The 15,670-nt window shown below is 42.2% G+C and overlaps 2 protein-coding genes across 9 annotated transcripts in view; one reads left to right on the top strand and one right to left on the bottom strand.

Moving 5' to 3' along the window:
• The window catches only part of SLC20A2 (solute carrier family 20 member 2), a 96,136-nt gene extending 93,947 nt beyond the window's left edge, over positions 1-2,189 (bottom strand). For 4 of the 6 annotated variants that reach the window (XM_059685284.1, XM_059685285.1, XM_059685286.1 and 1 more), the window contains exon 1: positions 1,721-1,860. The gene's annotated coding sequence lies outside the window, so the exon portion shown is untranslated. Of the gene's footprint in view, positions 1-1,720; positions 1,861-2,058 lie in introns of those variants that run through there. The other 2 variants (XM_059685281.1, XM_059685278.1) reach the window with 2 other exon arrangements.
• On the top strand, positions 1,739-14,070 carry SMIM19 (small integral membrane protein 19). Of its 3 annotated transcripts, none has more exons than XM_059685288.1 (4): positions 1,739-1,885; positions 6,243-6,380; positions 9,253-9,377; positions 12,934-14,070. In XM_059685288.1, the coding sequence occupies exons 2-4, from the start codon at positions 6,247-6,249 to the stop codon at positions 12,996-12,998; spliced, it is 324 nt and encodes a 107-aa protein (XP_059541271.1). In that variant the 5' UTR covers positions 1,739-1,885; positions 6,243-6,246; the 3' UTR covers positions 12,999-14,070. The 3 variants fall into 3 exon arrangements, with proteins under 3 accessions (XP_059541271.1, XP_059541273.1, XP_059541272.1); XM_059685290.1 differs by lacking the exon at positions 1,739-1,885 and adding an exon at positions 2,185-2,326; XM_059685289.1 differs by lacking the exon at positions 1,739-1,885 and adding an exon at positions 2,237-2,366.
• The last annotated feature ends 1,600 nt before the right edge of the window (positions 14,071-15,670 follow it).

Genomic DNA, 15,670 nt, shown 5'->3' with positions numbered 1-15,670 from the left:
CCCCATTAACCCCCAACCTCCCCCCACCCCCGAATGTTAGACTTATTAACAAAGAAATAACCAGCCCACTGTTTTTCATTTCCTTGGTTTGGTATTGGAAAATTACTCTTCCCGTCTCATTGTCATTTGTTAATCCTTAATTAGGAATGTCACTTAGAAACTAAATATGGAAAGAAGCCTTTCGGAAAGGGCCATTACTTTCCCAATGTTTACTTTTTTCCAATGTCCGGGTGACAATGATACATAATGGGAACTTGGATAAATAAAGAGATACAGGGCTTTGGACTAATTGCAGTTCTATGCAATTTTAAAGCCATCTTCCACCTTGAAAAACACATTAATTTACTCTAGGAGTCATTTTATATTGCCAACACCCTCATTTTACCAAAGCGGAAACAGTAGTAACCAATGTATATATTCCACATTTGGGCACATTCAAATCAAATTCATGTATTCAAATACTTTTGAGCAACCTATGCTTATGCAAAAGTTATCCTGGCAGACTGAATGTGACAAAACATGTAGACCATTTGGCACAGGCCTGGCAAACAATCATTACTCAACATTGCTCATTAATACTGTTTCTAATTTTCCAACTTTTTAGTAACCTACATGGTTGTAAAATTATATGATTATGCATATATATATAACATGTATAAGCTAACATGCATTAATACTATAAATAAAGCCAGTACGTTAGTGTAAAGTAACGCTATTTATCTAGAGACAAAGTTTAACAGTAGCAAAATGATCCACAAAGCAGCAGAGAACACTTCCTAAGGGGTAGTGTTAAATATTAGCTCTTATCTCTGTTTATCAATTAAGAATACAACCTCTACATGGTCTAGCATGAATTATAATTAGCAGTCAGGTGATCCTAGAGAACTAGCTCAAAATGAATGGTTAAGGCCTCAGCACGTGGACAAGTGACCATTTATTTGCAAGGCTGCTGCACCAACCACTGAAGTCTGCTAACTTCCAAACACTGGAATCCTACAGAAATGCATTGCCTGCCTCAGGCTAGAAAATGTATTTTTCAAGTCCCTACAACACACACTTTAAAAAATATCTACAGTGTCACTATCACAGCATCCAGCTTTTTATAGCACTTCAACAGTCGGCCACACCTCATTTATGACCATCCGGAAAATGGAAAGATAGTTTGGAGAGCATAGGCTTTCTTATTAAATATTTAGGTAAATATTAAAAGTAACCCTACGACCTCATTAGGGAAAAGAAAACCTTTGTGTTTCCCAGCCTCATCTCGATCCGTGGCACAAAGCACATTCCCCCTCCCACGCCGCGAGTCACACCCGGGGCGCGCCGAGGAGGGGCGGGGAGAGGCAGGGCGCTCCGGGGTAGCGACCTGGCACCGCTCCTTCCCGCCGGCTCTAGCACGCAACCGCTAGACCCACGTGGACCGCCCGGCGGGGGCGCCGAGACCCACGCCCACTGGCAGCCCGGCGGCCCCGGCCCGGGGGCGCGATCGCGCGGCGGGGACCCGCAGTGGCCGGCGCGCGCGGCCGGGGACCCGCAGAGGGCGGCGCGCAGGCGGGGGTCGGGGCCGGGGGCGGGGCCGGCGGTGACGCGCCACGGGGGAGGGGAAGGGAGCCCGGCTCCACTCACGCGCGGGGGCGGCACCGGGCCGTCGCTGCGTCTCTCCCGTTCAAACACTCTTAGGGGGGCGGAGGGGGCCGCAGGGGGGCGGGGAGGGAAAGACCTGGTTCCTCGTCTCTTCCGGAAACCGACGGGCCGGCAGGAAATGACGAAGCAGAGGTCGTCCGGGTCCGTGCGGTAACCGGTTCCCGCGAGCCCGGCCCCGACTCCGGGGAAAAGGGCCCCGCGCCGAGCAGCCTGGCCGCCTGCCGCCTCCGGAGCGAGCAGCGTGAGTGGACCCGCGTCCCTGCGCGTCCCGGGCCCGACCTCGCGTCACCCGGCCCCGCCCCCTGCCTGCGCGCCGCCCCGCCCCGGCCCGGCCCCGCCGGGGAGGGTGGGGGGATGGAGGTCGCGCCCGCCCCCCGCCCCCGCCCCCCGCCGGGTGTGTGAGGCTCCGAGTACCTGCCTCTCGGGTGCTCGAGGCCTCTCGGGGTCGCAGGAAGTAGGGAGGCCCCGAGTCCCAGAAGCCACGGTGGGCGGCGCGCCGGCCCCGCGCGGGTTCCCCGGGACTGTGAGGCTTGAATCAGGCTCACCGGCGAGCGGCGGAAGCGCGGCGGCCTGGCAGCTCCGGAGGCCCCTGCCTGCGGCCACTCTCTGGGAAGGATTATATTCTGGACCCGCTCGACTGGATTTTTTTTTCCCCCTGGAGGAGCAGGTCTCACAAGTTGAGGTCAGGGCCGGAAGAGTTAAGGCTGGGGAGTCAGATGCAGGTGACAACCCCCACCCCCCCAGAGTGTGTGACATTTGGGCAGGTTATACTGTGTAACCACCACCGCCATCCCAGGCGCCGCTGTAAAATGGAGCGTAGTGCCTCCCAGCAGGTGGTTGTGAAGCTTAAAGGAGCCTGTGGAACATGTGGCCTGCCCAGCACGTGAGCCCTCGAATGTTACTGCCTGCCCCCCTCGGCTCTCCCTCCCGGAGGCCTGTGTTAGCCCGTGCGCCCTTCCGACTCGGGAAGCCCATCCGCCAGTGTTTCGGAGGCCTCAGAAGGAGAATCAGTTATGCGATGGACTGTGTGATGAGGAACTCTCGGAACCGTATAACTCCGTGGTTCTCAACCTGTGGGTCGCGACCCTTTCACGGGGGTCGCCTAAGACCATCGGAAAACACATATATAATTACATGTTGTTTTTGTGATTAATCACTATGCTTTAATTATGTTCGATTTGTAACAATGAAATTGGGGGTCACCACAACATGAGGAACTGTATTAAAGGGTCGCGGCATTAGGAAGGTTGAGAGCCACTGGAAGTGTTTCTAATCTGAATTTGTATCAAAATAACGAAGCACTCTTCGAGAGACAACACTGATAACATTCAAGACACAGTGACAAGTGATAATCCGTTTTAGAGCCACCTAGACATGGTATCAGGAAGCTAATTTTAAAATTTATGGTATAATCATTAATCCCTAGAAAACATCTAGTTGTCAGCGTAAAATTCTATCAAACCAAGACCAAACCCTAGTTGTCATATTTTATCAACTTTATCCCTGGGTGTTCATATGTACCTGGGACTTCAGTCAGCTCACCCTGGCATCTCCTTGCGGAAATCGTTCAGGCATTCCTGTCCAGGGAAAACGTAGGGGAAACGTTTAGTTTTCCCAGATGATGAACTTGAGAAATCCATGAGTCATGATCCAAGCACGTGGCTCGTTACATTGTGATCTTGCGGGAACATGAACTTGCCAAGAATGAAGCGTCGTGTAATGCCCCTGGGCATTTTGCTTCTCATTCCAGAGGAAGGCTGTGGTGGTATTGGGAACCGCTCAGGTGTCTGTCTCTGTGCGCCTGGTTGGACCGTGGCATGCTGGAAGGGGGTGGTCGTAGTTCAGGCCACATGGGAGCCGTGGGTCTGTGCTGGGACTTCGGACAAAACCATTCTTTATTCCTGGCAGCCTGACAAAGCCGCGCCGTCGGTCATGATGGAGAAGTGGACTGGAGAGGTGTACCCTCAGGACAGATCTTTCACAAGGATACCTCCAGTGCGTTTCCCTGGAACTGTGGAACAGTAGTGTCATTGCATAGCAATGATGTTGTCTGATATCTGTTATATAACTCACGTTGAATTTTTACCATCTGGGTCAGCAACAACTTGAAATCCTCTGTAATTTGTGATTACTGGCATATTTGTAGCAGGAGGAAGATAAGCTCTGTAGGACTACACCATTTTTAACAGAATTTTGTGAAAAATGGAAGCCAGAAAATTAACCTGGCTCAGATCCATTCAGGTGTTAGGAAACAGGTAGGAAACACTTTCATAATTTGTCAGATAAATGGCACCTGCCAAATGTCCTAGTGGCCACTTCTGCGTTTCCTGCTTCTTCCCTGACTTGTTAATAACTCCCAATCCCGAAAGCTACCACCCTTGCTGCGTAATGGTTCCAGGCCTTTTTCAGCATCTTAAATCAGACATCTAAAGCCATCTTTTTTGCCAAACACAGTCATTGTTTTTTTTTTTACATGTTGGAACCAACAAAATCATAAATCATAAGCAATTATTAGTCTCTGGTCTTCCAAAATTTTTCATTTCTAAAGTAGATTGATTACTTACTATCAACCATAATTATTATATTCAGAGAAACTCTGGAGTTCAGTTTTAAGGAATAAGAGTTGAAACTCTGACTGTGCCAAATCCCCCTGTGCCTCTTACTCTCTTAAAAGAAAATTCATGGCCAGACTTTAATATATAGGATATGGATATGGTCTGATGTTGAATGTTTAGATCTTGCATCTATAGATTACTATAATTTAAAGTAAGTTCTGTTTTATTATTTCCTGGCTAATTTTTACAAGACATCTTTCTATTCAGACACCAATAGATGTTTTAGAGAAATTATTCTTGCCCTCAATGTTAACAGTTTAAGTTCAGTGCCATTCACGATACTCACTTTATTGTAAATGAGTACCTTATGTCCCCAAAGTCTGACAAAGACTTCAGATGTCAGCAAGGGACAGACATGCCACCTGGCTTGGCAGCAGACCTCTGAGGAAATTTCATTAATTTTATGCAGAGGCACACTATAAGAAAGAAAACAGACTCTGCCCTTAATACACACTTATTAACTTACTGAGCCAAATCGACATTATAGATTATTTTGGAGGCTTGCAGGACAGGTTGAAAATATTTTAGTGGATGAAGTTCTGCAATGTCTTCATTGTTATAGAATATCTATGGGAAACTTGCAAAACAATTTCTTGGACATATCAGATATTCTTTTTCTTGGTATTAGAAAATGGCTGTCTTATTCTTAAAAACTACCGTACAGTTATCACCTATCGTTTTGTTCAGCTTCCTTTTTATAGAATGTCTAAAATAACACTTCTGGATTTCTTTCACATATTAGGTCATTTTACTTAGACTTACCTTTTATGTCCAACACAAAGGAGGAACTCTCTCTTAAAGGAAAAATTCAGTTACCTTCCCAAACACAAATAAGAAACCATTGCTCTTTTACGGCTAGTTGATACAGTTGCTGTTACCACTCTTATTTTCTGTGGGAATGTCCAAAGAATGCATTTCCTTGAATAGAAGTCACAGCTGTGTAAATAGCAAAAACGTAACTTTTTATCCTGTAGCTTCTTTCAACCACATTTGGCCAGTAAACCAAAACTAGATAAAGCTCCACGCGGGGGGCTGGTGGAAGAGCCTTGTCATGGCTGTCACATCTTCTCTAGGCTGAGGTCACGAGTGCAGCACTTTTCTGAACAGCACAGCTAGTTGTTTGGGCCTGTGTTTCAAAGTATGCAGTTGCTTTCATCTGGGTGATAGTCACTGTTTGGAGACTGTGCAGTGATATTCAGCCTGTGTCCCTTTACTAATATGATTTTTTTAATCCCAAGTTTTAACCTTTATGTAGAAGCTGTAATGTTTCAAAGTAAAAAATAAGGGAGGACACCCGGCTGGTGTGCTCAGTGGATCGAATGTTGTCTCATGGACCAAGGGGTCCTGGGTTCGATTTCTAATCAGGGCACATGCCCGGGTTGTGAGCTCAGTCCCCTGTGGGAGGTCTGCAGGAGGCAGCCAATTAATGATTCTCTATCATCATTGATGTTTCTCTCTCTCCCTCTTCCTTCCTCTCTGAAATCAATAAAATTTTTTTTTTTAAAAAAGGAGAGGTGATCAACCAAAGAACTTGTATGCGTAAATGCATAACCCATGGACACAGACAACAGGGTGGTGAAGGCCTGGGGTGGGGGAGGGGCAGACTGGAGAGGGTCAATGGGAAAAAATGGGGGACAAATGTGATACTTTCAAAAATAAAGATTTAAAAATAAAATATAAGGGGGAATATGTTACATGCCTTACTTATCTAGACCAGGGGTTGGCCAACTTTTTCTTAAAGGACCAGATTGTAAATATTTTAGGCTTTGAGAGCTGTAAGGCAAAAATCAAGGTTATTATGTAGGTAATTATAACCATTTAAAATGTATCCGTTTGGAAATGTAAAACCATTCTTGGCTCCTGGGCCATACAGAAACAGGCGGCAGGGCTGAGGTTGGCCAGCAGGCCGTATGCTTGCCAGCCCTTCTCCAATCATACCATCTCTCACTAACAGAAACCCTGTTTTTTTTTTCTCTCTTTCAGCCACATGCCTGGGGATTACGGAGTGATGGGTGACGATGGCTCTATTGATTACAGCGTTCATGAGGCCTGGAACGAAGCCACCAACGTTTACTTGGTAGTCATCCTCGTTAGCTTTGGTCTCTTCATGTATGCCAAGAGGTAAATCTTTGAGTACTTCAGGGGAGATAAGAAACTGGGCATTTAAAAGCTCTGCAGGCTTGTTTGTTTGTTTGATCTGAATTAAATGCACAAAAATAATGTCATCAACATTTTTGTTCCTGCTCTGTGCCCTTGGCAGAGGATACCATGTTATTATAGAATGTCTAAAATACCGCTTCTGGATTTCATTCACATATTAGGTCATTTTACTTAGACTTACCTTTTATGTCCAACACAAAGGAGGAACACTCTCTTAAAGGAAAAATTCAGTTATCTTCCCAAACACAAATAAGAAACCATTGTAAATTTTAAAAAGATGGCCATACAGAAGCTCCACTGAAGTCATGCTATTGTATACGAGAAATATGCGTATCCATTATTTTCCAAAGTTAAGGTCTGCTCACATTTTGTTTATTGTAAAACCCAGAAAGTTACCTTTATTTGGAGGACTGTCTACTTGTGCCCTTGAGCACTGGGCACTGAGGTTTGGCTTGGAAGACCCTGTTGCTTTAAGAGGTGGAGATTTAAGTGCAGCCCTTGGCACCCAGCCCAGCTCACTATACTCCCATTCTATCATATCTAACACAGCTCAATTTTATCACCCAGCCTGTGTTCACCAGCACCCTTGGATGAGCACACATGTTGGCCCATGTCCTTAAAATGCAGAGACACTAACTCCTGTGTGCTTAGCAATTCTCTCTTTGCACATTTTAAGCGTTCCCTTCTGTTTCCTGTGCAAGACTATTTCATAGCACTTATCCTATATAATAAAAGGGTAATATGCAAATTGACTGAACAGCGGAACGACCAGTTGCTATGACACGCACTGACCACCAGGGGGCAGATGCTCAATGCAGGAGCTGCCTCCTGGTGGTCAGTGCGCTCCCACAGGGGGAGTGCTGCTCAGCCAGAAGCTGGGCTCACAGCTGGCGAGCCCAGCAGCCCAGCAGCCCAGCAGCCCAGCAGCGGTAGCGGGAGTCTCTCCCACCTCTGCAGCAGCGCTAAGGATGTCCGACTGTCAGCTTAGGCCCGCTCCCCACAGGAGGGTGCAGGCTAGGCAGAGGGACTCCCCCCCCCCCCCAGTGCACAAGTTTTGTGCACCGGGCCTCTAGTTGAACAGTATTGGTATTATCTGATTACTTTTGTATTCCACAAAATCTTCAGTCCCTTGAGAACAAGTCCTGGTGTGTCACATAATGTAAATTCTCAATAAATATTTCCTACTTTAATTCTAGATTCCGTAGCATAATGTAACTGTTCTCTCTCATTCTCTCTCCTTTCCTTTTGTGAGGGGTGAGGGAGGGTGGGGAGGGTGGAGAGGGTGGGGAAGCTGCTTTGAAAAGGAAAAGCACGATTAGTTGAACTGAGTTGCTTCTGCTTATAGGCACATGCTTCATGGTATCCTCTGCCAAAGTCAAAAAGACGGTAGATAGCTCAAAATAATCAGTAATCCAGAAATTACAGATGTTTGGTTTGGGGAGTAGCTCAGAGCCTATATTTGCTCTCAGACATGCAGGCTCATCCTTCCTAGCTGCCTGAGCCCTGAAGCAGCAGACCCATTGGCCGTCTGGACTGTAGGGGATGGGTGAGGGAAGGCTCTACATATCAGCACTGGCCCACTTGCAAGAAACCGTGTTCCACTGAAAATAGCCACTGCCTCCTCCCCACCCCACAGTTTTAAAAGCAGGGGCACTGTTGTCAATTTTAAAAAGATGGCCATACAGAAGCTCCACTGAAGTCATGCTATTGTATACGAGACATATGCGTATCCGTTATTTTCCAAAGTTAAGGTCTGCTCACATTTTGTTTATTGTAAAACCCAGAAAGTTACCTTTATTTGGAGGACATGAGAGGGAAGGGAAAAATCAGCTATTTTCTTGTTTATGCATTTTTCCATAGAATACTTGGCTTTTGGAAGGGTAGGGAGTGAAAGCACAATAGCGGTACATCACTGCTGTGTAAAGTGGATTGTTCAGCCACTTTCCTTTTGTACATTCCTGTGGCTATACTTATACAGGTTCATAATTTTGAAAAGTATGTTTTTATTGATTAAAAGAAAAAGGGAGAGGGAGGGAGAGAGAGGAACATCTATTGGCTGCCTCCCAACTGGGGATCGAACCTGGGCCGTAGTGCCCTGACTGAGAATCAAATTGGCGACCTTTTGGCGCTTGGAGTGACGCTCAAGCAACTGAGCCACAGCAACCAGGGCATACAGCTTCATACTTTTTGGTGAAAGAACGAATACCTGCCCTAACCAGTTTGTTTCAGTGGATAGAGCGATGGCCTGCAGACTGAAGAGTCCCAGGTTCGATTCCGGTCAAGGGCATGTACCTTGGTTGCGGGCACATCCCCAGAGAGGGGTGTGCAGGAAGCAGCTGATCGATGTTTCTCTTTCATCAATGTTTCTAACTCTTTATCCCTCTCTTTTCCTTTCTGTAAAAAAAACAATAAAATATTTTTTTTTTTTAAAAGAAAGACTACCTGAGCCAAGGAAGCATCCACAGAGGCAAAATAAAAGATGGATTCCTTGCCACTTAAGTCCTTAAATGTAGTTTCCGATTACAGTGATCCTGAGAACAATTATTATAGTCCTACTAGAGGCCTGGTGCACAAATTTGTGCACTGGTGGGGTCCAGCCCATCTGCCCCGATGGGGGCCGATCAAGGGCGGGGCTGGCTGGGGCAAGGGCCTGCAGGTGGTTTGCCGGCCAGCCCTGCCCCTAATCAGGGTGAGGGGGGCCCGTGGGGGACAGGGCCAGCTGGGTTTAAGGGCCGTGGTCATTCTGGTGGTTCTGCCATTCGGTCACTGGGCTTTTATTACATAGGATAGGTATTAATACAGATCTCTCTTCTACATTGGTTTTGTGTTTTAGGAATAAAAGGAAGATTATGAGGATATTCAGTGTGCCACCTACAGCAGAAAGTTTGTCAGAGCCCAGCTTCTATGACACAATGAGCAAAATTCGTTTAAGACAGCAACTGGAAATGTATGCCATTTGTAAGTAGATTCTGTGCTTTTACTGTATACAGAAGCATGTTTAAAGTAGAATTTTTGGAATTAAACCCAGTTAGTAAAAGGTTGTCAGAAATAGTTGATGATGAAACCTGAGTGCCCTTTTCAGATGCTCATCACAGTGACAGCAAAGGAGGTTTGCATGAAGTTAATGCTTCAGGACCCTGTGTTTGTACGGGCCCTTCCAAGACTCTGAGAAGAACCCTAGGAATGAATATGTGGGGTCGTACTTTTGTAAATTTTGCAAAAAATTAGCTATTTTAATAATCAGTTGAGATTGCTATCTCTTCCTACTATAATTTGCCCTCCTTTATACCCCCATCCCTGCGGAACAGCACGAAGGTGGCCAGGAGCGTTTGGTAGAATCTACGGGAAAGTTGAGTTGGAGCTACTTTTAGTTGGGTTTTGAAGTTTTACTTATGGAATTTGCAGTCAGTCTCTTCTATTATAAGTAAATTACTGCAAGCCAAAGCAGAAAGGAATGGCTTCCAGGAATATGGCATGTGATATTAACGTGCAAGGCCAGGGGTCATATCCAATATTAACATGTTCAATAGTACTGAGCACGGTGATTGTGTAGGTGGTGGGGAAGAAGCAAAGGTTAAAATGTACGGCGTCAGAATGAATTGTAGGCCATAGCCATTTATGCCACCATTTAAAAGAATAGGTGTGTTATTTCTGTGGTGTATCATTAAGCTCAGAAAGCAAAATATAATAGTATATTATACGATGCCACTCTTAAAGTCACGTGACCAGAACATCCCTTATATTGTCTACATATAATATAAATGTTCTATATAATTATGCAAGCATAGAGGAAGGTTTGAAGAGATACTCATCAGACTATTAACATTATTACCTTGATGGGGAGAGTGTGGGATTTAAAGAAAAAAGACTGGATATTTTTTAAAAGAAACATATCTGTAGTAAAAAATGTAAACGTGTGTGTGTGTATGTGTATGCATAGAAAGAACCAAAGAGTGAAATTTTAGGTGAAAAGTAGAAAATATATATACATGCGTATATATATTTTACACAAGTAAAACCTATAAAAAATTCTTTAGCATAAATTTTGTCCTAAGAACTGGTAACAGCAGTTCCTTTGGGGAAAGCAACTGGGTGAGCAGCTACAAGACTGGTCAGCTAAGAGGAATACACTTTCACTGTTTTTTCTTTTGTTCCTCTGCACTTTGTACGATGTGGATGGCTTACCAGCTCAAGCTAAGCAGTAAAACTAACATAGCAGCTTTATTCACAGTAGCCAGAAGGTGGAAACAATCCAAGTGTCCTTGATGGATGAATGGATACACAAACAATGGTACATAAATATAGTAGAATGTTACTCCTTTAAGAGGAAGACAATTCTAACATATACTACAACATGTATGGACCTTAAAGACATTATGCTTCATAATTATTCTTATAATTAAGTAAAATAAGCAAGCCACAAAAGAACAGATATTGTATGATTTCACTTATATGAGGCAAAGTCATAGGCAGAAAGTAGATTGGTAGTTGCCAGTGACTGGGGGAGGAGAAAATGGGGAGTTATAACTTAATGGGTAGAGTTCAGTTTGAATGATCAAAAGAGTTCTGTGTCTGGATGGTGGTGATAGTTGCACAACAATGTGAATGTAGTTCATGCCACTAAATTAAACACTTAAAACTGACTAAAATGGCCCTAGCCAGTTTGGCTCAGTGGATAGAGCATCAGCATATAGACTGAAGGGTCCCGGGTTCGATTCCAACCAAGGGCACATGCCTGGGTTGCAGGCTCAATCCCCAGTGGGGGGCGTGCAGGAGACAGCTGATCCTTGATTCTCTCTCATCATTGATGTTTCTCTCTCTCTCTCTTCCTCTCCCTTCCTCTCTGAAATCAATCAAGAAATATATATATATTTTTAAAAACTAACTAAAAATGGCAAATTTTATGTATATTTTATCACAACAGAAGAAAAATCCTTAAAAAATTTAAGCATTTTTTTTAAAAGTATAGTCAGAAGCTTTGTAAAGAAAATTATAAGGGAAGAATTAAGTTTTCATTGATGCCTAGTCAAAATAGAAGTTACCTCCTATCAGTAATATATTCAATAGTATAACATATACAATTATAAACCCCACTGTACAGGTTTTTTTTCTTCTTTGATGGGAACGGCATAAAATAAGATCAGAATTCCTGTCTTTGTAAGGCCCATCAGTTTTCTATTGCTGCTGTAACAAATTATCACAAATTTTGTGGCTTAAAACATCACAGATGCATTGTTTACATTTTTATAGGTTATAAATCCTACAACAGTCTTGCTGGGATAAAAGTCTAGGTGTGAGCAGGGTTTTCTTTCTGCTCCGCATGCAGAGCCAGCAGCATTGCATCTTTCTGTTCATTCTTCATTATATCTCCCCTCTGTCTGAACTCAGCCAGGAAAGGTTCTCCAATTTTCAGAGTCCATGTGATTAGGTGGGACCAGGTAATCTCCCCCCTCTCTTACCTTAATCACATCTTCAAAGTCTCCTTTGCGCTGTAAGGTAACATATTCACAGATTGGGGGGATTAAGATGTAGACAATTTTGGAAGCCATTATTCCTATAAACAATGAGTGTGTGTGGGTATGCACATTTATTGAATTCCTGCTCATTGGAGCATTCTTAAGTGCTTGTGACATATCTAGCCCTAACAAAGTCTGCCAGTTCAAGAGGAAATAGCAAACAAAATTCTTTTTCTTAAAAAGGACTCCCAAAGTTGTAAAAGCTTTAGGCCACAAAAATCTGAATTTACCCCCGAGTACTGTAAACAAGTAGTATCTCTTTCTTGGCTAAGAAACAGTGAAGAGACTGAAAGTTTTAGAGCTAAGTAGTCAGTGACATTCCTAAATATTTTAGCCCTGTACTTTCTCTAGTTTTAGTTTGGGACCATTCATTTTTATTTTATTATTTTATTTATTTATTTATTTATTTATTTATTTATTTATTTATTTATTTATTTATTTATTTGACAGTTTTATAGATGTCCCCCAATTTCCCGTCCCTTCTCCCAGCCCAGGCAACACCATTCTTCAAATAAACATTTCTCAGCAGTACAAAGAGAATACAGAATTGCATTTTTTTTCATCAAGTTTATATTAATCACAAAGTTCAATAATACGTCTCTTAGGCTTATAAGTTAAAATATAGTCAAATTCCTTATTATGTGGACAAAAGCATTATTTTTAATTTATCTTAAAGTGGAAATGGGGGGCAAGAAAAGAAAATTGCAGAGTGTTAATTTAACAGCTTAATTAATGTTTACCCTATATTTCTAAAGCTCTGAATAATCCTGATATACAAATAATAGTAATAATAATAACATATAAAATGGATATCAGCAGTGTTAAGATATTAGAGGATTGTAATGTATAATCAAATTTTCCTCCAACAGAAAAAGGTTTAATTCTAAGCTAATTCTTTACTGAGATTCATGACTGGTCATTTAATTATATTAACTAATAATTATTTTGCTATTTTATTAAGTATATCTCTTTTTTCTTTCTTTTTTTTTTTTTAATAGCAAGGAAGTATGACCATCAACAGCCACAAAACCAAGCTGACAGTGTGCAGCTCTCATTGGAATGAAATCTCAGAAAATGAACAACATAAATAATTGTTAAATAGTATTGTAGCAAGCTCCTAATTCCACCAAGTCATGAACAGCATCTTTAAAACATCTTCTGTCTCTATAAGATAATTTTTCTTGTGACCTTTATCCAAAATTTTTGGTGTGTTTTCTTTTACTTTTTTAAATTGCATCTGTGAGTCATTTGTTACACAAAAAATGGCTCAGAAAACCTGAAAACGGGAAGAGAGACTATACCAGAGATGGTGATTTTACTTTGTGAACATCTTTGATTTCTTCAGGATGCAATCAGCCAGGAATGAAAACCCATCTTTGGAAGCGAGCATCTGAAACTTATGCCACTTTGAGCTGAAATTTTTGTAAAATGAGAAATGAAAATCCAGTCATTGGTATAATTTCCTCTCAGATTGTATTCTGTGATAAATGTAATGTGGATAACTGACTGATTTGTGTTCTCATTGCTGTTGGTTACCACTCTTAATTGAATTACTACTTGCTTCTACAGAACCTGCATAGTGGACTGTCTTTCTACATCATGAAGCGTACCCATCTGCTGATTATGGAAGCCTTCTGGAATTTTTCTCTCATGTGTTCTAGGAGTTCATTTGCTTTTTTCTTTAATCCTAGAGTTTCATTTCTACCACAAGAGTCTTCTTTAGACCATATTGCGACCATGCTGTCAAACACTAGTATAATTGGTGTTAGCAGCTTGCTTTTCATCATATGACTCTTGGTGTTTAACGTTAACTGTCTGGTTTCTAATGCTTTCTTAGCATAATAAGCTTCCCTGAAGACTCCTATCTTGTACCATTTTCTCCTGTGTATTGAAATGTTTTTACCTACTTTGTCATTATTTAAGTAAAAGCTGATTGGAGGTAGTGGTAGGGAAGTTTAACTGTCCATGTAACTGACCAAGAATTAGTTTTTGAATCCAAGATATTCTTAATTCTGAGTTAGGGTTAATATGTCAGTTAGAGTTAATATTACTTTCTTTTCCCTTTATAATTGTAAAGTAAAAGAATATAAATTTTAAATGAAAAGGTTTAGACCAAATAAAATCATTCAAGGAAATTGCATTTTCTTTTAAAATTTAATTACATCATTCAAAAGTGTATATATTGTTCAAGGTAAATTGTTGACCAAATGGAGTAATTCTTAACTCACGAGTGAAGGCACTGCCTATACGAAGAATGAAACACCGTGTATAACTACAACCGTGTGTAACTAAACAGTTATAATTACAGGCTGGGGGTAGCAGAGTGGCAAGGAGACAGTCTTCTTAAACTTGGCTTTCCTCAAGGAGACACTATATTTCCATCAGCAGAGAATGTACTCGAGCAGGAACAGTTTACTTGCTGTCACTGACATGTGACACGACCTGGACAAATTACAAACCTGGCCACCTCAGATGATTTGTATAGTGTATATAAATAAATATAAATCACAATGAAATTGTGATTGTTTTTATCTGTGTCCACTAGATAGAGACAGTCATAACTAAAAACTGGTATATCATTTGGTGAGCATCAAACGTTGGCAAGTAAGAGCGGATGAATTCCTGATTTTTTTTCTCTTAAAGCTAACATGGGAATCACTCACCCCCACTGGCAGGAACAACAGTAAGTCCGCCTTTGAAGTTCCTTCTCTGCTTCAACAGCTGAGCTAGGAAGGGTGGAAGCCTGCAGCCACACTTCAAAGCGACACCAGGTGATTGTCCTGCTTCTGCCCCGGAATCCACCAAAGATTCAGTGCAACTATTTTCTTTGGAAGAAAAGTGGAATGACTAATAAGCTGGTAAATAACATTTGTGTTCTCCTTTTGTTCTTTTTTTTTCTTTTCATGCAGAAGATACTGAGCCGTGAGCACTGGTCAGCCTCTCTTGGTGCACAGCTTGAGCATGTTCAATAGTTGTTTAGCTGATACCAGCCAGCTGCGCTCAGGGAAGCTGTTGGCCCCTACGGACACAGATGTTTGCTATAGACCTCACACTGCTTCAGGTGGAGTTATTTATATGATTCTTCTGAAAATGAAATGTGGAGTTTATGGCAAAATTGGTTTAATGTCAGAAATATTTTCAATATTGAGTAGAAATAACAAAATGATAATACAAATAATTTCAGATATTAACAAATACATCGAAGGGAAAGGACAAAAGTATGGAATGAAGTTTTTCAACAAATAGTTATGAAATACGTAACTGCTAGTCATGTGTCATCTATAGACTATTCGATTCTAATAACAATTAGAATAGGAACAGATGCAGGAAAACTAAAAGGAAATATGGTTATTTGCATACCTTTAACATCTATTCAAAATAGTGAGAATAGGGACTGGAGCTTATTCTTTTTTTAATATATTAATTTTTACAGAGAGGAAGGGAGAGGGATAGAGAGTTAGAAACATCAATGAGAGAGAAACATCAATCAGCTGCCTCCTGCACACCCCCCCACTGGGGATGTGCCCGCAACCAAGGTACATGCCCTTGACTGGAATCGAACCTGGGACCTTTCAATCCGCGGGCGGACGCTCTATCCACTGAGCCAAACCGGTTAGGGTGGAGCTTATTCTTAATCTGTTTTCCACTTGACTCCCTAATAAAGCCAGAGCCAAACTTGCACAAAACTATAAAGCAAGAAAAGTTTCCCACCTACCTTTTGACCCTCGTCAGTCT

This window comes from Myotis daubentonii, chromosome 2, assembly GCF_963259705.1.
Source record: "Myotis daubentonii chromosome 2, mMyoDau2.1, whole genome shotgun sequence".
NCBI lineage: Eukaryota > Metazoa > Chordata > Mammalia > Chiroptera > Vespertilionidae > Myotis > Myotis daubentonii.
Note: the sequence above shows the minus strand (reverse complement) of the source record. Positions and strands in the feature narration are given on the sequence as shown.